Source organism: Cherax quadricarinatus, unplaced genomic scaffold, assembly GCF_038502225.1.
Source record: "Cherax quadricarinatus isolate ZL_2023a unplaced genomic scaffold, ASM3850222v1 Contig1354, whole genome shotgun sequence".
NCBI lineage: Eukaryota > Metazoa > Arthropoda > Malacostraca > Decapoda > Parastacidae > Cherax > Cherax quadricarinatus.
Window position 1 is genome coordinate 28,088 of NW_027196380.1, and position 20,824 is coordinate 48,911.

The 20,824-nt window shown below is 41.6% G+C and overlaps 1 protein-coding gene across 2 annotated transcripts; it reads left to right on the forward strand.

Annotated features, from left to right (window-relative positions):
• Window positions 1–5,406: 5,406 nt before the first annotated feature.
• Atg3 (Autophagy-related protein 3) lies at window positions 5,407–20,253 on the forward strand. Of its 2 annotated transcripts, XM_053799939.2 has the most exons (7): window positions 5,407–5,598; window positions 7,386–7,574; window positions 8,345–8,479; window positions 12,208–12,312; window positions 14,465–14,623; window positions 17,033–17,160; window positions 19,416–20,253. In XM_053799939.2, the coding sequence occupies exons 1-7, from the start codon at window positions 5,527–5,529 to the stop codon at window positions 19,564–19,566; spliced, it is 939 nt and encodes a 312-aa protein (XP_053655914.1). In that variant the 5' UTR covers window positions 5,407–5,526; the 3' UTR covers window positions 19,567–20,253. The 2 variants fall into 2 exon arrangements, with proteins under 2 accessions (XP_053655914.1, XP_053655916.1); XM_053799941.2 differs by lacking the exon at window positions 12,208–12,312.
• The last annotated feature ends 571 nt before the right edge of the window (window positions 20,254–20,824 follow it).

Genomic DNA, 20,824 nt, shown 5'->3' on the forward strand with positions numbered 1-20,824 from the left:
GAACACTGTGTTTACCAGCCGCCATCTTTGTTGAACACTGTTGAACACTGTTGAACACTGTGTTTACCAGCCGCCATCTTTGTTGAACACTGTTGAACACTGTGTTTACCAGCAGCCATCTTTGTTGAACACTGTTGAACACTGTTGAACAGTGTGTTTACCAGCCGCCATCTTTGTTGAACACTGTTGAACACTGTTGAACACTGTGTTTACCAGCCACCATCTTTGTTGAACACTGTTGAACACTGTTGAACACTGTGTTTACCAGCAGCCATCTTTGTTGAACACTGTTGAACACTGTGTTTACCAGCCGCCATCTTTGTTGAACACTGTTGAACACTGTGTTTACCAGCCACCATCTTTGTTGAACACTGTTGAACACTGTTGAACATTGTGTTTACCAGCCGCCATCTTTGTTGAACACTGTTGAACACTGTTGAACACTGTGTTTACCAACTGCCATCTTTGTTGAACACTGTTGAACACTGTTGAACACTGTGTTTACCAGCCGCCATCTTTGTTGAACACTGTTGAACACTGTTGAACACTGTGTTTACCAGCCGCCATCTTTGTTGAACACTGTTGAACACTGTTGAACACTGTGTTTACCAGCCACCATCTTTGTTGAACACTGTTGAACACTGTGTTTACCAGCCACCATCTTTGTTGAACACTGTTGAACACTGTGTTTACCAGCCGCCATCTTTGTTGAACACTGTTGAACACTGTGTTTACCAGCCACCATCTTTGTTGAACACTGTTGAACACTGTGTTTACCAGCCGCCATCTTTGTTGAACACTGTTGAACACTGTGTTTACCAGCCGCCATCTTTGTTGAACACTGTTGAACACTGTTGAACACTGTTGAACACTGTGTTTACCAGCCGCCATCTTTGTTGAACACTGTTGAACACTGTTGAACACTGTGTTTACCAGCCGCCATCTTTGTTGAACACGGTTGAACACTGTTGAACACTGTGTTTACCAGCCGCCATCTTTGTTGAACACTGTTGAACACTGTGTTTACCAGCCGCCATCTTTGTTGAACACTGTTGAACACTGTTGAACACTGTGTTTACCAGCCGCCATCTTTGTTGAACACTGTTGAACACTGTTGAACACTGTGTTTACCAGCCGCCATCTTTGTTGAACACTGTTGAACACTGTTGAACACTGTTTACCAGCCGCCATCTTTGTTGAACACTGTTGAACACTGTGTTTACCAGCCGCCATCTTTGTTTAACACTGTTGAACACTGTTGAACACTGTGTTTACCAGCCGCCATCTTTGTTGAACACTGTTGAACACTGTTGAACACTGTGTTTACCAGCCGCCATCTTTGTTGAACACTGTTGAACACTGTTGAACACTGTGTTTACCAGCCACCATCTTTGTTGAACACTGTTGAACACTGTTGAACACTGTGTTTACCAGCCGCCATCTTTGTTGAACACTGTTGAACACTGTGTTTACCAGCCGCCATCTTTGTTGAACACTGTTGAACACTGTGTTTACCAGCAGCCATCTTTGTTGAACACTGTTGAACACTGTGTTTACCAGCCGCCATCTTTGTTGAACACTGTTGAACACTGTTGAACACTGTGTTTACCAGCCGCCATCTTTGTTGAACACTGTTGAACACTGTGTTTACCAGCCGTCATCTTTGTTGAACACTGTTGAACACTGTGTTTACCAGTCGCCATCTTTGTTGAACACTGTTGAACACTGTTGAACACTGTTGAGCACTGTTGAACACTGTGTTTACCAGCAGCCATCTTTGTTGAACACTGTTGAACACTGTTGAACAGTGTGTTTACCAGCCGCCATCTTTGTTGAACACTGTTGAACACTGTTGAACACTGTGTTTACCAGCCGCCATCTTTGTTGAACACTGTTGAACACTGTTGAACACTGTGTTTACCAGCCTCCATCTTTGTTGAACACTGTTGAACACTGTGTTTACCAGCTGCCATCTTTGTTGAACACTGTTGAACACTGTTGAACACTGTGTTTACCAGCCACCATCTTTGTTGAACACTGTGTTTACCAGCCGCCATCTTTGTTGAACACTGTTGAACACTGTTGAACACTGTTGAACACTGTTGAACACTGTTAAACACTGTTGAACACTGTGTTTGCCAGCCGCCATCTTTGTTGAACACTGTTGAACACTATTGAACACTGTTGAACACTGTGTTTACCAGTCGCCATCTTTGTTGAACACTGTTGAACACTGTTGAACACTGTTGAACACTGTGTTTACCAGCCGCCATCTTTGTTGAACACTGTTGAACACTGTGTTTACCAGCCACCATCTTTGTTGAACACTGTTGAACACTGTTGAACACTGTGTTTACGAGCCGCCATCTTTGTTGAACACTATTGAACACTGTGTTTACCAGGCGCCATCTTTGTTGAACACTGTTGAACACTGTTGAACACTGTGTTTACCAGCCGCCATCTTTGTTGAACACTGTTGAACACTGTTGAACACTGTGTTTACCAGCTGCCATCTTTGTTGAACACTGTTGTTGAACACTGTTGGTGAACACTGCTGGTGAACACTGCGGGTGAACACTGTTGGTGAACACTGTTGGTGAACACTTGGTGAACACTGTTGTTGAACACTGCTGGTTAACACTGCTGGTGAACACTGTTGTTGAACACTGCTGGTGAACACTGCTGGTGAACACTGTTGGTGAACACTGTTGGTGAACACTGCTGGTGAACACTGTTGGTGAACACTGCTGGTGAACACTGTTGGTGAACACTGCTGGTGAACACTGCTGGTGAACACTGTTGGTGAACACTGTTGGTGAACACTGTTGGTGAACACTGTTGGTGAACACTGCTGGTGAACACTGTTGGTGAACACTGCTGGTGAACACTGTTGGTGAACACTGTTGGTGAACACTGCTGGTGAACACTGTTGGTGAACACTGCTGGTGAACACTGCTGGTTAACACTGCTGGTGAACACTGTTGGTGAACACTGTTGGTGAACACTGTTGGTGAACACTGTTGGTGAACACTGCTGGTGAACACTATTGGTGAACACTGTTGGTGAACACTGTTGGTGAACACTATTGGTGAACACTGTTGGTGAACACTGTTGGTGAACACTGCTGGTGAACACTATTGGTGAACACTGCTGGTGAACACTGTTGGTGAACACTGCTGGTGAACACTGTTGGTGAACACTGCTGGTTAACACTGCTGGTGAACACTGTTGGTGAACACTGTTGGTGAACACTGCTGGTGAACACTATTGGTGAACACTGTTGGTGAACACTGTTGGTGAACACTGTTGGTGAACACTGCTGGTGAACACTATTGGTGAACACTGTTGGTGAACACTCTTGGTGAACACTCTTGGTGAACACTGTTGGTGAACACTATTGGTGAACACTGTTGGTGAACACTGTTGTGAACACTGTTGGTGAACACTGCTGGTGAACACTGTTGGTGAACACTTCTAATTGCATCACAGCTCCTGGTCCCTGTACCAACCTATATAAGGTCACAGGGGTTGCGTCACAGCTCCTGGTCCCTGTACTAACCTATATAAGGTCACAGGGGTTGAGTCACAGCTCCTGGTCCCTGTACCAACCTATATAAGGTTACAGGGGTTGAGTCACAGCTCCTGGTCCCTGTACCAACCTATATAAGGTCACAGGGGTTGAGTCACAGCTCCTGGTCCCTGTACCAACCTATATAAGGTTACAGGGGTTGAGTCACAGCTCCTGGTCCCTGTACTAACCTATATAAGGTTACATGGGTTGAGTCACAGCTCCTGGTCCCTGTACTAACCTATATAAGGTTACAGGGGTTGAGTCACAGCTCCTGGTCTCTGTACTAACCTACATAAGGTTACAGGGGTTGAGTCGCAGCTCCTGGTCCCTGTACTAACCTATATAAGGTCACAGGGGTTGAGTCACAGCTCCTGGTCCCTGTACCAACCTATATAAGGTCACAGGGGTTGATTCACAGCTCCTGGTCCCTGTACTAACCTATATAAGGTTACATGGGTTGAGTCACAGCTCCTGGTCCCTGTACTAACCTATATAAGGTTACATGGGTTGAGTCACAGCTCCTGGTCCCTGTACCAACCTATATAAGGTTACATGGGTTGAGTCACAGCTCCTGGTCCCTGTACTAACCTATATAAGGTTACAGGGGTTGAGTCACAGCTCCTGGTCCCTGTACTAACCTATATAAGGTCACAGGGGTTGAGTCACAGCTCCTGGTCCCTGTACTAACCTATATAAGGTCACAGGGGTTGAGTCACAGCTCCTGGTCCCTGTACTAACCTATATAAGGTTACAGGGGTTGAGTCACAGCTCCTGGTCCCTGTACTAACCTATATAAGGTCACAGGGGTTGAGTCACAGCTCCTGGTCCCTGTACTAACCTATGTAAGGTCACAGGGGTTGAGTCACAGCTCCTGGTCCCTGTAGTAACCTATATAAGGTCACAGGGGTTGAGTCACAGCTCCTGGTCCCTGTACTAACCTATATAAGGTTACAGGGGTTGAATCACAGCTCCTGGTCCCTGTACCAACCTATATAAGGTCACAGGGGTTGAGTCACAGCTCCTGGTCCCTGTACTAACCTATATAAGGTTACAGGGGTTGAGTCACAGCTCCTGGTCCCTGTACTAACCTATGTAAGGTCACAGGGGTTGAGTCACAGCTCCTGGTCCCTGTAGTAACCTATATAAGGTCACAGGGGTTGAGTCACAGCTCCTGGTCCCTGTACTAACCTATATAAGGTTACAGGGGTTGAATCACAGCTCCTGGTCCCTGTACCAACCTATATAAGGTCACAGGGGTTGAGTCACAGCTCCTGGTCCCTGTACTAACCTATATAAGGTTACAGGGGTTGAGTCACAGCTCCTGGTCCGTGTACTAACCTATATAAGGTTACAGGTTTTGAGTCACAGCTCCTGGTCCCTGTACTAACCTATATAAGGTTACATGGGTTGAGTCTCAGCTCCTGGTCCCTGTACTAACCTATATAAGGTTACAGGGGTTGAGTCACAGCTCCTGGTCCCTGTACCAACCTATATAAGGTTACAGGGGTTGAGTCACAGCTCCTGGTCCCTGTACCAACCTATATAAGGTTACAGGGGTTGAGTCACAGCTCCTGGCACCTGTTTATAACAACTGTGCGTCCTGAAATATAGTATTTATTATTATAAATAATAAAATATGACTTTATTTGTGTATAAATAAGGAATAATAATAATTTATAATAAGGATCCCTAGGTGTTAACACCTGTGTTTATAACACCTGTGTGTCCTGGAAAAATGTATTAAATTTATAAATAATAAAATATTTGTTTATTTGTTGATAATAAAGTAATAATAACAATAATGATAATAATAATAATAATAATAGTTTATATATAAGATGTCTGGTGAAGGTGTTGTTTAGACTGGAAGGTTCTGAGTGTTATTTATCGTGTTATCTGGCCCCTGGAGGCAGTTTAAGCAGTGTTTAGGCAGTATATAAGGTGTTATTAAGGTGATGCAGAGTGTTATTAACACAGTTAAGGGCAAGGCTCTGGGGGTGGCTGAGTACCTCACTCCTGTACTCAAGGTGATTATCACGACCATCAGGGTTTACTGCTTGCTGGTTCTGGCGGGTTTAGTGCTCTTGGTGATGTGGGGGTTTTGATCCTGGGTGTTGGAGCTGTTTTCTCACATTTTATATTGCAGCTCCTTCCTACAAGGTGACCCGTACGGGTTTACAGCTTTTGGTTTTAGTGGTATTGGGTGGTTTAGTGCTCTTGGTGATGTGGGGGTTTTGATCCTGGGAGTTGGAGCTGTTTTCTCACATTTTATATTGCGGCTCCTTCCTACAAGGTGACCCGTACGGGTTTATAGCTTTTGGTTTTAGTGGTACTGACGGGTTTAGTGCTCTTGGTGATGTGGGGGTTTTGATCCTGGGAGTTGGAGCTGTTTTCTCACATTTTATATTGCGGCTCCTTCCTACGAGGTGACCCGTACGGGTTTACAGCTTTTGGTTTTAGTAGTATTGGGTGGTTTAGTGCTCTTGGTGAAGTGGGGTTTTGATCCTGGGAGTTGGAGCTGGTCTTCCCTTACTGTACTGTCTCGTAACTCCCCTGAAGAGCTATTTGGCCTTATGGGTTTATAGCTTTTAGTTTTAGTGGTACTGACGGGTTTAGTGCTCTTGGTGAAGTGGGGGTTTTGATCCTGGGAGTTGGAGCTGTTTTCTCACCTTTTACATTGCGGCTTCTTCCTACAAGGTGACCCGTACGGGTTTACAGCTTTTGGTTTTAATAATATAGTGGGTGGTTTAGTACTCTTGGTAAGGGGGGTTTTGATCCTAGGAGTTGGAGCTGTCCTTCCCCTCTGCTTTTTATATTGGATTGTGACTCAACGAGCTGTGACCCTTACGGGTTTACAGCTTATGGTTTTAATGTAATGTTGGATTTAGTGCCTTTTCAAGTGTTGGGAGGGATCTTGATCCTAGGAATGGGAGCTGTCTTCCCTCTTGTATCTATAAATCCCTCCACGAGGTCTGTGACCCCTACGGGTTTAACACTTCCTGTTTTAATATGATAATGAAGGAACAGCACACATCGAGGGGCTCATGATCCAAGGAATTAGAGCTATCCTCTCCCTTGGATCAAACATAATTTGTATCCCCCCATGCATGTACTGCAACCCCTATGGGTTTAGTGCTTCCCCCATGAATATAATAATAATCACCCTGAAGGGATGTGTCCTGAGGCCAGAGAGGCTCTTCATCCAAGGAATTAGAGCTGTCCTTCCCTTGGATCAAACCTGATTGCCTCACGTTCCTCCCAGGTGTTGTATGGCCCATATGGGTTTAGGCTCTTATGGGTTTAGTGCTTGATACATGTTTAGTTGTATGACGTGTGGGTTTAGTGCTTAGTTTTGATTGTAATAATAATTATAATGATAATAATTGCAATAACACTATGACCCATGTGGGTCTAGTGCTAATTTTGATTATAATAATAATAATAGTAATGTTAATTGCAATGGCCTACATGGCCCTTATGGGTCTAGCACTTAGTTTTCGTCACATTATTAATAATAATAATTTATTTGCAACGGCCTACATGGCCCTTATGGGTCTAGCACTTAGTTTTCGTCACATTATTAATAATAATAATTTATTTGCAACGGCCTACATGGCCCTTATGGGTCTAGCACTTAGTTTTCGTCACATTATTAATAATAATAATTTATTTGCAATGGCCTACATGGCCCTTATGGGTCTAGCACTTAGTTTTCGTCACATTATTAATAATAATAATGTTAATTGCAATGGCCTACATGGCCCTTATGGGTCTAGCACTTAGTTTTCGTCACATTATTAATAATAATTTACAGGAGTCGAGGTTCAAGGAGACCGGAGTACTGACCCCAGAGGAGTTCATTGCTGCTGGTGACCACCTGGTCCATCACTGTCCAACATGGCACTGGGTCGCTGCTGACCTTAACAAGACCAAGTCTTACCTACCACACGATAAGCAGTTCCTTATTACCAAGAATGTTCCTTGTTATAAGCGATGTAAGCAGGTATGTAAGTAGGTACCTATTACCAAGAATGTTCGGTGTTATATGCGATTTAAGCAGGTATGTAAGTAGGTACTTATTACCAAGTTCGTTCCTTGTTATAAACAGTGTAAAAATTAACACTAATTAATTTTGCGCTAATCAAGCCCTAATTGTATGCTCTTACCATATACTCTTGCTGTATGCTCTTACCATATACTCTTGCTGTATGCTCTTACTGTGTACTCTTGCTGTATGCTCTTACTGTATACTCTTGCTGTATGCTCTTACTGTGTACTCTTGCTGTATGCTCTTGCTGTATACTCTTGCTGTATGCTCTTACTGTATACTCTTGCTGTATGCTCTTACTGTGTACTCTTGCTGTATGCTCTTACTGTATACTCTTGCTGTATGCTCTTACTGTGTACTCTTGCTGTATGCTCTTACTGTATACTCTTGCTGTATGCTCTTACTGTGTACTCTTGCTGTATGCTCTTACTGTATACTCTTGCTGTATGCTCTTACTGTATACTCTTGCTGTATGCTCTTACTGTGTACTCTTGCTGTATGCTCTTACTGTATACTCTTGCTGTATGCTCTTACTGTGTACTCTTGCTGTATGCTCTTACTGTATACTCTTGCTGTATGCTCTTACTGTATACTCTTGCTGTATGCTCTTACTGTATACTCTTGCTGTATACTCTTGCTGTATGCTCTTACTGTATACTCTTGCTGTATGCTCTTACTGTATACTCTTGCTGTATACTGCCTCAAGTATATTTCTACCCTGACAGATGGAGTACCGGAGTGAGCAGGAACTGGTGTTAGAGTCTGAAGGTGATCCAGACGGTGGCTGGGTAGACACTCATCACTACAGCGACTCAGCCATACTGGAGGAGAAGGTGGCTGACATGTCCTTAGAGGATAAGGTGGGTGTAGCATATTGTACAGGAAGGCCTTGCACATACAGCAGGGCCCTGCATACACAGCAGGACCCTGTATATACAGCAGGACCCTGTGTGTACAGCAGGACCCTGTATATACAGCAGGACCCTGTATATACAGCAGGACCCTGTATATACAGCAGGGCTCTGTATATACAGCAGGACCCTGTATATACAGCAGGACCCTGTTTATACAGCAGGACCCTGTATATACAGCAGGACCTTGTATATACAGCAGGACCCTGTATATGCAGCAGGACCCTGCATATACAGCAGGACCCTGTATATACAGCAGGACCCTGTATATACAGCAGGACCCTGTATATACAGCAGGACCCTGTATATACAGCAGGACCCTGTATATACAGCAGGACCCTGTATATACAGCAGGACCCTGTATATACAGCAGGACCCTGTATATACAGCAGGACCCTGTATATGCAGCAGGACCCTGTATATACAGCAGGACCCTGTATATGCAGCAGGACCCTGTATATGCAGCAGGACCCTGTATATACAGCAGGGTCTCATATATAGCAGGGCCCCACACATACAGCAGGGCCCCACATATGTAGCAGGGCCCTGCACATACAGCAGGACCCTGCACATACAGCAGGGCCCCACATATACAGCAGGACCCTGCACATACAGCAGGACCCTGCACATACAGCAGGGCCCCACATATACAGCAGGGCCCCACATATACAGCAGGGCCCTGCACATACAGCAGGACCCTGCACATACAGCTGGACCCTGCACATACAGCAGGGCCCCACATATACAGCAGGGCCCCACATATACAGCAGGGCCCTGCACATACAGCAGGACCCTGCACATACAGCAGGACCCTGCACATACAGCAGGACCCTGCACATACAGCTGGACCCTGCACATACAGCAGGGCCCCACATATACAGCAGGGCCCCACATATACAGCAGGGCCCCACATATACAGCAGGGCCCCACATATACAGCAGGGCCCCACATATACAGCAGGGCCCCACATACACAGTACCTCTTTTCAGTGTTCCATGTTTTTGTTGGCTTTTAATTGTTTATGATCATCATTAACATATGAGTATAGTTTGTGACTCATCAACATGAGTAGAAAACCTCTCACAGGTCATTAAAGGTATATCCAGGAGCTGTGACTCGACCCCTGCAACCACAAATGGGTGAGTACTGATGTAGGGTGACCTGTAAAGGAGAAAGCACTTTCACCATCATTCATTTAACCACTGTCTTGCCAGAAGCATGTTATCACAGTTTAACCCCTTGACTGTCGCAACCTCCAATCCTGAGGTGTCTTCTGGTGTCGTAAAGTTTAAAAAAAAAAAAAATTATTTTTTCTTATGAAATGATAGAGAATCTTTTCCCGATTGTAATGACACCAAAAAAAAACTAAATTTGGTGGAAAACTGATGGAATTATGCTCTCGGGAATTTAGCGACCTTGGCGATATTTACAAATCGGCGATTTCGCCCACTTTAAGCCCTATTTTCGGCTAATTCCGTTGTTCCAGTCGACCAAACTCATAGCTATTTCTTTAGAACTCCATTTTTTCTATCGATTGAGTACAAGAAACTGCCTATTTACCGATTTCAACTACCCAATAATGTGGTCAGAAATTTGCAATTTGGCCAGTTTCACGAAAATTAAAAAATATGACAATTTCAAAATAAGGTCCAGAATGAACAGTGCAGACATTCCTGGCTCTAAAATAACATTTTCTTTGTTCATCAGTCATGTCTCCAGGCCCCTCTGATATTACTCTTGCTTTCTATTTTGAATTTTTATTCAAACAAAAAATAGAAGACTTACTGTTATACAGACTACTGCAATACTGTAATAATTGTATAAATAACATCAACCCATTCATGACTGCATATTAGAATGGCTAGTTGGACATTTATTGGACAATGACATCATTTGTTTACCTTCGAACATTGGCAAAAATCAAACATTTCCTCTACTTTGAGCTCCATTTCCAGGTTCTTTTTATAGTAAAATCAATCAAAATCACCACTATTTCTATAATATGTTTTCCATTCTATCAAATGACACCAAGAAAACGAGAATATAACCATAAATACTATACGAAATTGGACCACAAAGTCGACATTTCAATTAAAAAAAAACGGTCAGTTTTTTTTTTTTTTTCATTATGCACTGCGTGCTCCAGAATTTTTTTTATATGGTACACACTGACCACACAGACCCATTCTCTCACATGTGGACCTACCAGCTTTCTCCTGCTTGATTTGAAGCCACTAGAATTTATGAGTATATATACATCAAACACTGTGCCTCGTAAGACGTGTATATACGGCCGCGACAGTCAAAGGGTTAAATGGCTATTTGAACTGTAACTTCCTCACTGTGTGGCAACATTTTGCTTTGCAAATCTCCTGGAGAGCAAAACGTGGCATTAGTTGCATCTGTGTCCATTTGCCTAACATTTTGTTAGTAAATCTACCATTATTACCATTTAATCAGTCTTGCCAGAAAAAGTGTTGACATCACAGTTTAAATGGCCCTGTAAATTGCAACATCTTCACTCCAGAGTGCAGGCACTTGACTTCCTACCTCCAGGATCAAGTCTGGCTAGCCAGTTTCCTTGAATCCCTTCATAATATATAGTAACATGACTCATGAAATCGTAATGACACGATTGCAAACAAACCATACGACAAGTGGGATTGAACCCGCGGTCAGAGAGTCTCAAAACTCCAGACCGCGGGTTCAATCCCGCCCGTGGTATGGTTTTTTAATATGTAGTAATAATAATAATAATAAAAATCTCCATGGGGAAGTGGAGCAGAATTCTTCCTCCGTAAGTTTTGTGTGGTGTATGAGGCAACTAAAATGCTGGGAACAAGGGGCTAGTAACCCCTTCTCCTGTATACATTACTACATTATGGCAATATCCCACCCTGCCTCGGTAGGATACGGCCGGTGCGTTGAAAGAAAAACAATTATAATACAACCTCTCCTTGCTTAGCGACGTACTCGTTTACCGACGACTCTGACTTACGACGAACTCTCTGACCAGTATTCATACCTAAATAATGTATATTAGAGTTGATTTCCTCTATTCTGTTTATTACTGCATACAGTACACTACTGTATAAACATTTGAAAATATACCAGAAATGTTATAAATGGTGCAAAGGTGACATTAAAACAATATCAAAGATGGTTGACACAAACCCACTACCATTATAGTACGATCCTCACTTAGCCTGGTGGCCTGGTGGTTAACGCTCTGGCTTCACACGGTGAGGGCCTGGGTTCGATTCCCAGCCAGAGTAGAAACATTGGACGTGTTTCTTTCCACCTGTTGTCTATGTTCCCCATCAGTAAAATGGGTACCTGGGTGTTAGTCGACTGGTGTGGGTCGCATCCTGGGACACTAATCTAAGGAGGCCTGGTCACAGACCGGGCCGCGGGGGCGTTGACCCCCGGAACTCTCTCCAGGTAAACTCCAGGTAGCCACAAATTCATTTACCAACGTGGTCTTAGGAACTAAACTCTGTCATTAAGTGAGTAGAGGCTGTAATACTAATACAGTAATAATAATAATAATAATAATAATCAGTGACAGTAACAAACTTTACAAGCTCCTTAATAATTAAAATGCTTTATGGGATACTAAATTAAAAATGTAAATTATTTGAAGTTTTTCAAGCTACAAATATATTTCTTATTCTCAGAAAGCAAGCTCTACTGAAGATGACGAGGATGATGAGGAAGATGAGGAAGATGCTGCAGATATGGAAGCTTTCGAAGAGTCGGGGATGCTCGAGCAGGACGATCCTGTATGTTGTGGACAAGTCTCTCTTCTTTGTGATTAGTGATGGTATTTAAAATTTAGAATATTGGATTTAAAGGATATTCAAGTTTGAATGTCTTTTTGTTTTTTTAATATGTCAGCCATCTTGCACTGAAGTGGGGTTATCCATAAGAGAGGAAATGCATTTACCATTGTTCACTTGGTTGCTGTTGTGTCAGCAGTGTGTTGACGTCTCAGTTCGGATGACTCTCTGAACTGTAACATCCTCACCTGTACCTCAGAGTACAGGTACTGTACTTCCCACCTCCAGAACTGCAACATCCCTGCCCTTCCAGGGTACTGGCACTGTACTTCCCACCTCCAGAACTGCAACATCCCTGCCCTTCCAGGGTACTGGCACTGTACTTCCCACCTCCAGAACTGCAACATCCCTGCCCTTCCAGGGTACTGGCACTGTACTTCCCACCTCCAGAACTGCAACATCCCTGCCCTTCCAGGGTACTGGCACTGTACTTCCCACCACCAGGACTCAAATTCCAGTTTCCTTCATAAGTATTACCTTGCCTACACTACAGAACAGTAGTCAAAGGATTGCAGAGGTACATAATAGGTCCAGGGACGGTACCTCAACATTACAGAGGTACACAATGGGTCCAGGGACGGTACCTCAACATTACAGAGGTACATAATGGGTCCAGGGACTGTACCTCAACATTACAGAGGTTCATAATGGGTCCAGGGACTGTACCTCAACATTACAGAGGTTCATAATGGGTCCAGGGACTGTACCTCAACATTACAGAGGTTCATAATGGGTCCAGGGACTGTACCTCAACATTACAGAGGTTCATAATGGGTCCAGGGACTGTACCTCAACATTACAGAGGTACATAATGGGCCCAGGGACTATACCTCAACATTACAGAGGTACATAATGGGAAACTTCATCTGTAATGCTATTGTTGTACCGTAGGTAAACTCTCCTCCATAGATGTAACAATGTACTCATAGTACGAGACACACAACATTCGGGAATCTTTATTGAGGAAACGTGTTGCCAGCCAGTGGCTTCTTCAGTCCAATACAGAGAATAACAGAGGAAGATGAGGAGGAGTTTGAGGTAATCAATCCTTCATTTTGGAGTTGATGTGTTCAGTCAATCAGTCTTGAAAAATGTACATCATATACTGCACATGTTGCACGAGTAACATCTTACTCGATGTACAGATGCTCCTCAACTTAAGATTCTTCAGCTTCCAATATTTCAGCTTTATGATGGTGCGGCAACAATTACTTTAGAGGTGAAACTTAGATAATTACCTAACATGAAGATGGCAAGTCCCTAACTTGTAATCATTTACTTTTCAGTATTGGTACACCTACCATCCGACTTACAACCAAGCTTGGTTCCGACCAACCTGTCGTAAGTCGAAATGGACACAAGTCCAACAATGCAAACAGTTGTTTTTTTGCATACAAAACATTCGTATGCATGAAAACATATGAAAACATTCGTATGCATGAGCAGAAAAGAACAAAATAACTTAAGCTATAAACGTACATTCGTAAGTACAAGTGGTCGTATGTCGAGCAGGTCGTAAGTAAGATGGTAGGTGTATTTAGTTACTTACAGTAATTATTTGCTTATTTTCTTATTCAGGGACTAATTTATTTAGTTATTTATTTGTCATATATTCATATTCATATAGTCGGACTCGAGTCCTGGAAATGGGAAGTACAATGCCTGCACTTTAAAGGAGGGGTTCGGGATATTGGCAGTTTGGAGGGATATGTTGTGTATCTTTATACGTATATGCTTCTAAACTGTTGTATTCTGGGCACCTCTGCAAAAACTGATTATGTGTGAGTGTGGTGAAGGTGTTGAATGATGATGAAAGCATTTTCTTTTTGGGGATTTTCTTTCTTTTTTGGGTCACCCTGCCTCGGTGGGAGACGGCCGACTTGTTGAAAAACAAAAAAAAATCATATTCGACATACGATATTTTTAACCTACAGTGGATTCATTGGACCGTAACCCCATTGTAAGTTGATGACCGACTGTACTACAAACGTTCCACAAGGGTGTTAATCGTCTTGTTAATTTTCAAGACTATTTACCTCACATTGTACTCAAAATACAACATTTTCCACTGTTTTGATTTTTTGTTGCTTTTCAGAGTGTAATCCAGACATCAAAGAAAAGCAGCATAGCGTTGAGCCCAGGCGGCAGCATTGGTGACGGCGGAGAAATTCTACAAACACGAACTTATGACCTCCACATAACTTACGACAAATACTACCAGACGCCACGGCTCTGGTTGACGGGCTATGACGAGGCTAGTAATTAGTGTTATTCTGAAATGTTTGATTAATTACTAATTCTTTAACTAGTTTTGTATTCATCATTTTTTCCTTTATCCATAATGGTGAATATTGTCACTTTCTGTAGTTGTCTGAAGAGAGTTATAAGGAGAGAGAAAGATAATGAAAGATGAGAGAAAGTTTAAGAGAAAGATAATGAGAGTGAGAAAGATAGAGAATGAGAGAGAGAATACGATGCAAACTTATTTTTTAATTCCTTTATGAGTGTTCAGTTTTATAAGAAATATATCCATAAAGTTTTGACTCCTGGTATCACTTGTGTTTCCAAAGCAGAATTAAAAATTCTGTTTGAAATACCCCTTTTAAACTAATATGCAGTTAATTTTTAAACTAATTTGCAGTGCACTGGTATGCAGGGAAATTTGTACAACCCATTTATGTTACAATAAATTCTTCGAGATTAACCTTTTGACTTTTGGTCGTATATATAGTGGACCCCCGCATAACGATATTATTTCAATCCAGAAGTCTGTTTGGGCGCTGTTATAGACCGAATTTGTTCCCATAAGAAATATTGTTAATTAGATTAGTCCGTTTCAGACCCCCAAAAATACACCTACAAAAGCACTTGCAAAAATACACTTACATAATTGGTCGAGTTGGGAGCTGATCGTTATGCGGGGGTCCACTGTATATCTAGGTTGGATAAGTACATGAGTGGGAGGGGTTGGATTTGAGTGGGACTTTCACATCAGAGCTTATTTCTTGGGTGGCATTGAAAATTGGGTTGGTCAAATGTTTTGTTAGTGGGATGAATTGTAAAGGACCTGCCTAGTATGGGCCAACAGGCCTCCTGCAGTGTTCCTCCTTTCTTATGTTCTTATGTTCTTACGAGCCAGTGTTTCAGACATATACATACTCGATAATTCTAGCGGCTTCAAATCAAGCGGGAGAAAGCTGGTAGGCCTACATGTGAGAGAATGGGTCTGTGTGGTCACTGTGCACCATATAAAAAAAAAATCCTGCAGCACACAGTGCATAATGAGAAAAAAAAAGGCTTTTTTTTTTAATTAACCCGTAAACGGTCCAAGCAGATCTACGTTCACATGTGTACTGCTACAAAAGTAGATCAAAGTTTTTTTACACATTTTCAAATGTAGAAAAACAAAAAGAAGATCTACTTTTTCACATACTTTCAAATGTTGAAAAAACGTATATATACGTTTGGACCATTTACGGGTTAAAACGCCAACTTTGTGGTGTATTTTCGTATAGTATTTATGGTTGTATTCTCGTTTTCTTGGTCTCATTTGATAGAATGGAAAACATATTATAGAACCTGGAAATGGAGCTCAAAATAGGGGAAATGTTTGATTTTTGCCGATGTTCAAAAGTAAACAAATGATGTCATTGTCCAATAAATGTCCAATTAGCCATTCTAATATGCAGTCATGAATGAGTTGACATTATTTATACAATTATTACAGTATTGCAGTAGTCGGCATAACAGTAAATCTTCTATTTTTTGTTTGAATAAAAATTCAAAATAGAAAGCAAGAGTAATTATCAGAGGGGCTTGGAGACGTGACTGATGAACAAAGAAAATGTTGTTTTAGAGCCAGGAATGTCTGCACTGTTCATTATGGACCCTATTTTGAAATTGGCATATTTTTTAATTTTTGTGAAATTGGCCAAATTGCAAATTTCTGACCATGTTATTGGGTAGTTGAAATTGGTAAATGGGCAGTTTCTTGTACTCAATTGATAGAACAAATGGAGTTCTAAAGAAATAGTTGTGAGTTTGGTCGACTGGAACAAGGTAATTAGCTGAAAATAGGGCTCAAAGTGGGTGAAATCGCTGATTCGTTAATATCGCTGCGGTTGCTAACTTCGCGAGAGTGTAATTCCAAAAGTTTTCCATCAAATTTTGTACTTTTGGTGTCATTACCATCAGGAAAAGAATCTCTATCATTTCATAAGAATTTTTTTTTTTTTTTTTTTAATTTTTGCGACACCAGGAGACACCTCAGGATTTGGGGTTGTGACAGTTAAGGGGTTAAAGACCGCTTCGTCAAATTTTAATCTTAAAATTGTAATGGCAGTCAAGTACAGGAAGTCGTCACCTTACGAACACATCGGGGGACCTCTTGAATTGTGTATAATAACAATAATAATAATAATAATAATAATAATAATAATAATAATAATAATAATAATAATGATATACACAATACAAAAGATTTTCATTATGTCTGTAAGTCAAGGATTTACTGTACATTTGAACTGTCATATCTCTGTGCCTCTGGCAAGACAGTGATAGTGTGAATGCTGGTGAAAGTGTTTTTTCTTTTCTGGGTGACTTTGCCTCGGTGGAAGATGGTTGGCGTGTCGGAAAAGGAAAGACCGTATTCCTGTTTTTTCAGAGTCGGCAACCGTTAACAGTGGAGGAAATGTACGAGGACTTCAGCCAGGACCACGCTAACAAAACTGTTACCATGGAGACCCATCCACACCTTACTGGACCACCCATGGCGTCGGTCCATCCATGCAGGTTGTATTATGACTTTTGTTGATAATGATGACTAAATGTCTTAATATCATGGCTGGAATATTTCACAACTAACCCACAATACCATGACTACAACAATTCACAACTAACCCACAATACCATGACTACAACAATTCACAACTAACCCACAATACCATGACTACAACAATTCACAACTAACCCACAATACCATGACTACAACAATTCACAACTAACCCACAATACCATGACTACAACAATTCACAACTAACCCACAATACCATGACTACAACAATTCACAACTAACCCACAATACCATGACTACAACAATTCACAACTAACCCACAATACCATGACTACAACAATTCACAACTAACCCACAATACCATGACTACAACAATTCACAACTAACCCACAATACCATGACTACAACAATTCACAAGTAACCCACAATACCATGACTACAACAATTCACAACTAACCCACAATACCATGACTACAACAATTCACAACTAACCCACAATACCATGACTACAACAATTCACAACTAACCCACAATACCATGACTACAACAATTCACAAGTAACCCACAATACCATGACTACAACAATTCACAACTAACCCACAATACCATGACTACAACAATTCACAACTAACCCACAATACCATGACTACAACAATTCACAACTAACCCACAATACCATGACTACAACAATTCACAACTAACCCACAATACCATGACTACAACAATTCACAACTAATCCACAATACCATGACTACAACAATTCACAACTAACCCACAATACCATGACTACAATACTATGACTAAGAGTCCCATTTCTGAGTATGAATGTGCTTTTCCTAAATTTAAGTCGTGTAATTAGCTATATGGAGTGATTCAGGTCAACTGGCTAACTGGACTTGAGTCCTGGAGGTGGGAAGTATTGTGCCAGCAGTGTTGACGAGGGATATTGTAGTTTCAAGGGTCGACGGAACTGTTGATGTCAGTGCACCTCTGGCAAGACTGATTTTTTTTTCTTGGTCACTGACCTTTGTGAGAGTTGGCTGGTATGTTAAAAGTAAATTAGCCTTATTGCTGTATTTATATAGATTTTCTAAACACACCAATCATATCCCACTGAGGTAGGGTATACTTTGATATTTCTTTGACGAGTTTCGAGCGTTAATCTACTCTCTGAGCCCGGCCATGGGCCAGGCTCGTCTGGTGCTTGCCTGGTCAACCAGGCTGTTGCTGCTGGAGGCCCATTGCCCCACATATCCATCACAGCCTGGTTGATCTGGCACCTGGTGAAGATACTTGTCCAGTTTCCTCTTGAAGGCTTCTACGCTTGTTCCAGCCGTGTTTCTGATATCTTCTGGTAAGATGTTGAATAGTCTGGGACCCCGGATGTTGATACAGTGTTCTCTTATTGTCCCCACCACACCCGTGCTCCTCACTGGGTTTATTTTACACTTCCCATATCTCTCACTCCAGTACGTTGTTATGGCAGTGTGCAGATTTGGGACCAGACCCTCGAGTATTTTCTAGGTATATATTATCCTGTATCTCTCTCTCCTCCACTCAAATGAATACATGTTCAAGACTTGCAGGCGTTCCCAGTAGTTTAGGTGCTTTACTGGCTCAGTGTGAGCCATAAATGATCTCTTTATTTGTGACCTAAAAAGAAAAATATTTAGTAAATAGTACAAGAAAAGGTATTACTAGTACCTTTCTGCTGGTATTTTAGTCACCTCTTTCGATACCCATGGCTTACAGAGGAAGAATCCTTGTTTATACTTACATCTTTCTTTCAACACACCGGCAGTATCCCACCGAGGCAGGGTGGCCCAAAAAGAAAAACAAAAGTTTCTCCTTTTATATTTAGTAATATATACAGGAGAAGGGGTTACTAGCCCCTTGCTCCTGGCATGGCTTACAAAGGAAGAATTCTGTTCCACTTCCCCATGGAGGTAAGAGGAAATAAACAAGAACAAGAACTAGAAAGAAAATAGAAGAAAACCCAGAGGTGTGTGTATATATATATGCTTGTACATGTGTAGTGTGACCTAAGTGTAAGTAGAAGTAGCAAGATGTACCTGAAATCTTGCATGTTTATGAGACAGACAAAAGACACCAGCAATCCTACCATCATGTAAAACAATTACAGGTTTTCATTGTACGCTCATTTGGCAGGACGGTAGTACCTCCCTGGGCGGTTGCTGTCTACAAACCTACTACCTATGTTATACTTATATATATTATTCTATTTTGTGAACAGGCATGCAGAGACGATGAAGAAGATCTGTGAGACGGTGCTGGAGGGCGGCGGAGAGCTGGGTGTTCATCTGTATCTCATAGTCTTTCTGAAATTTGTCCAGGCCATTATACCAACAATTGAATACGATTATACGTACACCTTCACACTCTAGCTGTCAACTTGCAACCTCTTAAGGTGTTCAGTACCATCAGTTGAATATGATCACACACTCTCACACACTAGATGTCAACTTGCAACCTGTTGATGTCTTCAATATCATCAGTTCAATATGATGATACACACACACACATACACACACACTATCTCTCGCTCTCACACACACACACACACACACTAGCTATCAGTCTATGTTCCTTCTTAAGATCACCATTATCACCAATTATAATATACACATAAGTGCTTTAGCTGTCAACAATGTACGAACCCTCGTAAAGTTTGCATCACCCGCTGCAAATATAATTACACTAGCTCTTGGTATATATTGAGTTGAGGTTTTCGATTCCAATATTTAAATAGGATTACGCACATTGATATTTGAGTTAGTAATATTTGCTTCTTGAAGTTTTCATTATCGACTGTTGTATGTGGTTATACATTCCTGCTTTAGCTAGCAGTGTATGTTCCATTTTAAGCTTTGAATAAAGTGAAAATAATGCAGATGTAAAGTTAGCGTTCGTACCAAAATATGTCATGATATATAAAACCTGAATAATTCATAATAATATATGGAAGCTGAATAATTACTGATATTAGTGATAATTCTGATACTGTATCACTTTAAAATATGATAATCATGTGAGGGAGTATCATACAGAATAAAGAAGAAGTATTAAATATATCATCGTTGTTTTATTTACTCGATCAACTTTACCGACAAGTCTAATTTTGATATCGTAGACGGTTCAACTGCGTCTCTTGCTTGCAAATTGTTTTATTGTATATACACTCTGTATATATTGTACATTACCTGTGTATATACAGTGGTACCTCGAGTTATGAACTTAATTTGTTCCAGAAGGCTGTTCGAGTGCCGGTACTGAACGAATTTGTTCCCGTAAGGAATAATGTATATTAGATTAGTCCTTTTCAGACCCCCGAAAATACATGTACAAAAGCACTTACAAAAATTCACTTACATAATTGTTCGAGTTGGGAGGTGTTCAAAACTTGAGGTGCCACTGTACTGTATTTTGTGGCGTATATGACGCGCCGGCGTACACGACGCATTCAAAATTTGGCATGAAAATGTTGAGTTTAGAAAAATAGTAACATATTAAGGGGCAATAAAGTACAAATCATTATCATAGACCCCAAGCCTGACCCCAAACCTGACCCCAAACCTGACCCCAAACCTGACCCCCAAGCCTGACCCCAAGTCTGAACTCAAGCCTGACCCCAAGCCTGACCCC

What these genes read in the sequence shown, in the direction of transcription:
- Atg3 (XM_053799939.2), top strand. Translation starts at nt 5,527, where the DNA reads ATGCAGAGTGTTATTAACACAGTTAAGGGCAAGGCTCTGGGGGTGGCT. An exon ending in ACATGTCCTTAGAGGATAAG is followed by an intron (nt 8,480 to 12,207) that starts GTGGGTGTAGCA and finishes TCTTATTCTCAG; the next exon opens with AAAGCAAGCTCTACTGAAGA. An exon ending in GGTTGACGGGCTATGACGAG is followed by an intron (nt 14,624 to 17,032) that starts GCTAGTAATTAG and finishes CTGTTTTTTCAG; the next exon opens with AGTCGGCAACCGTTAACAGT.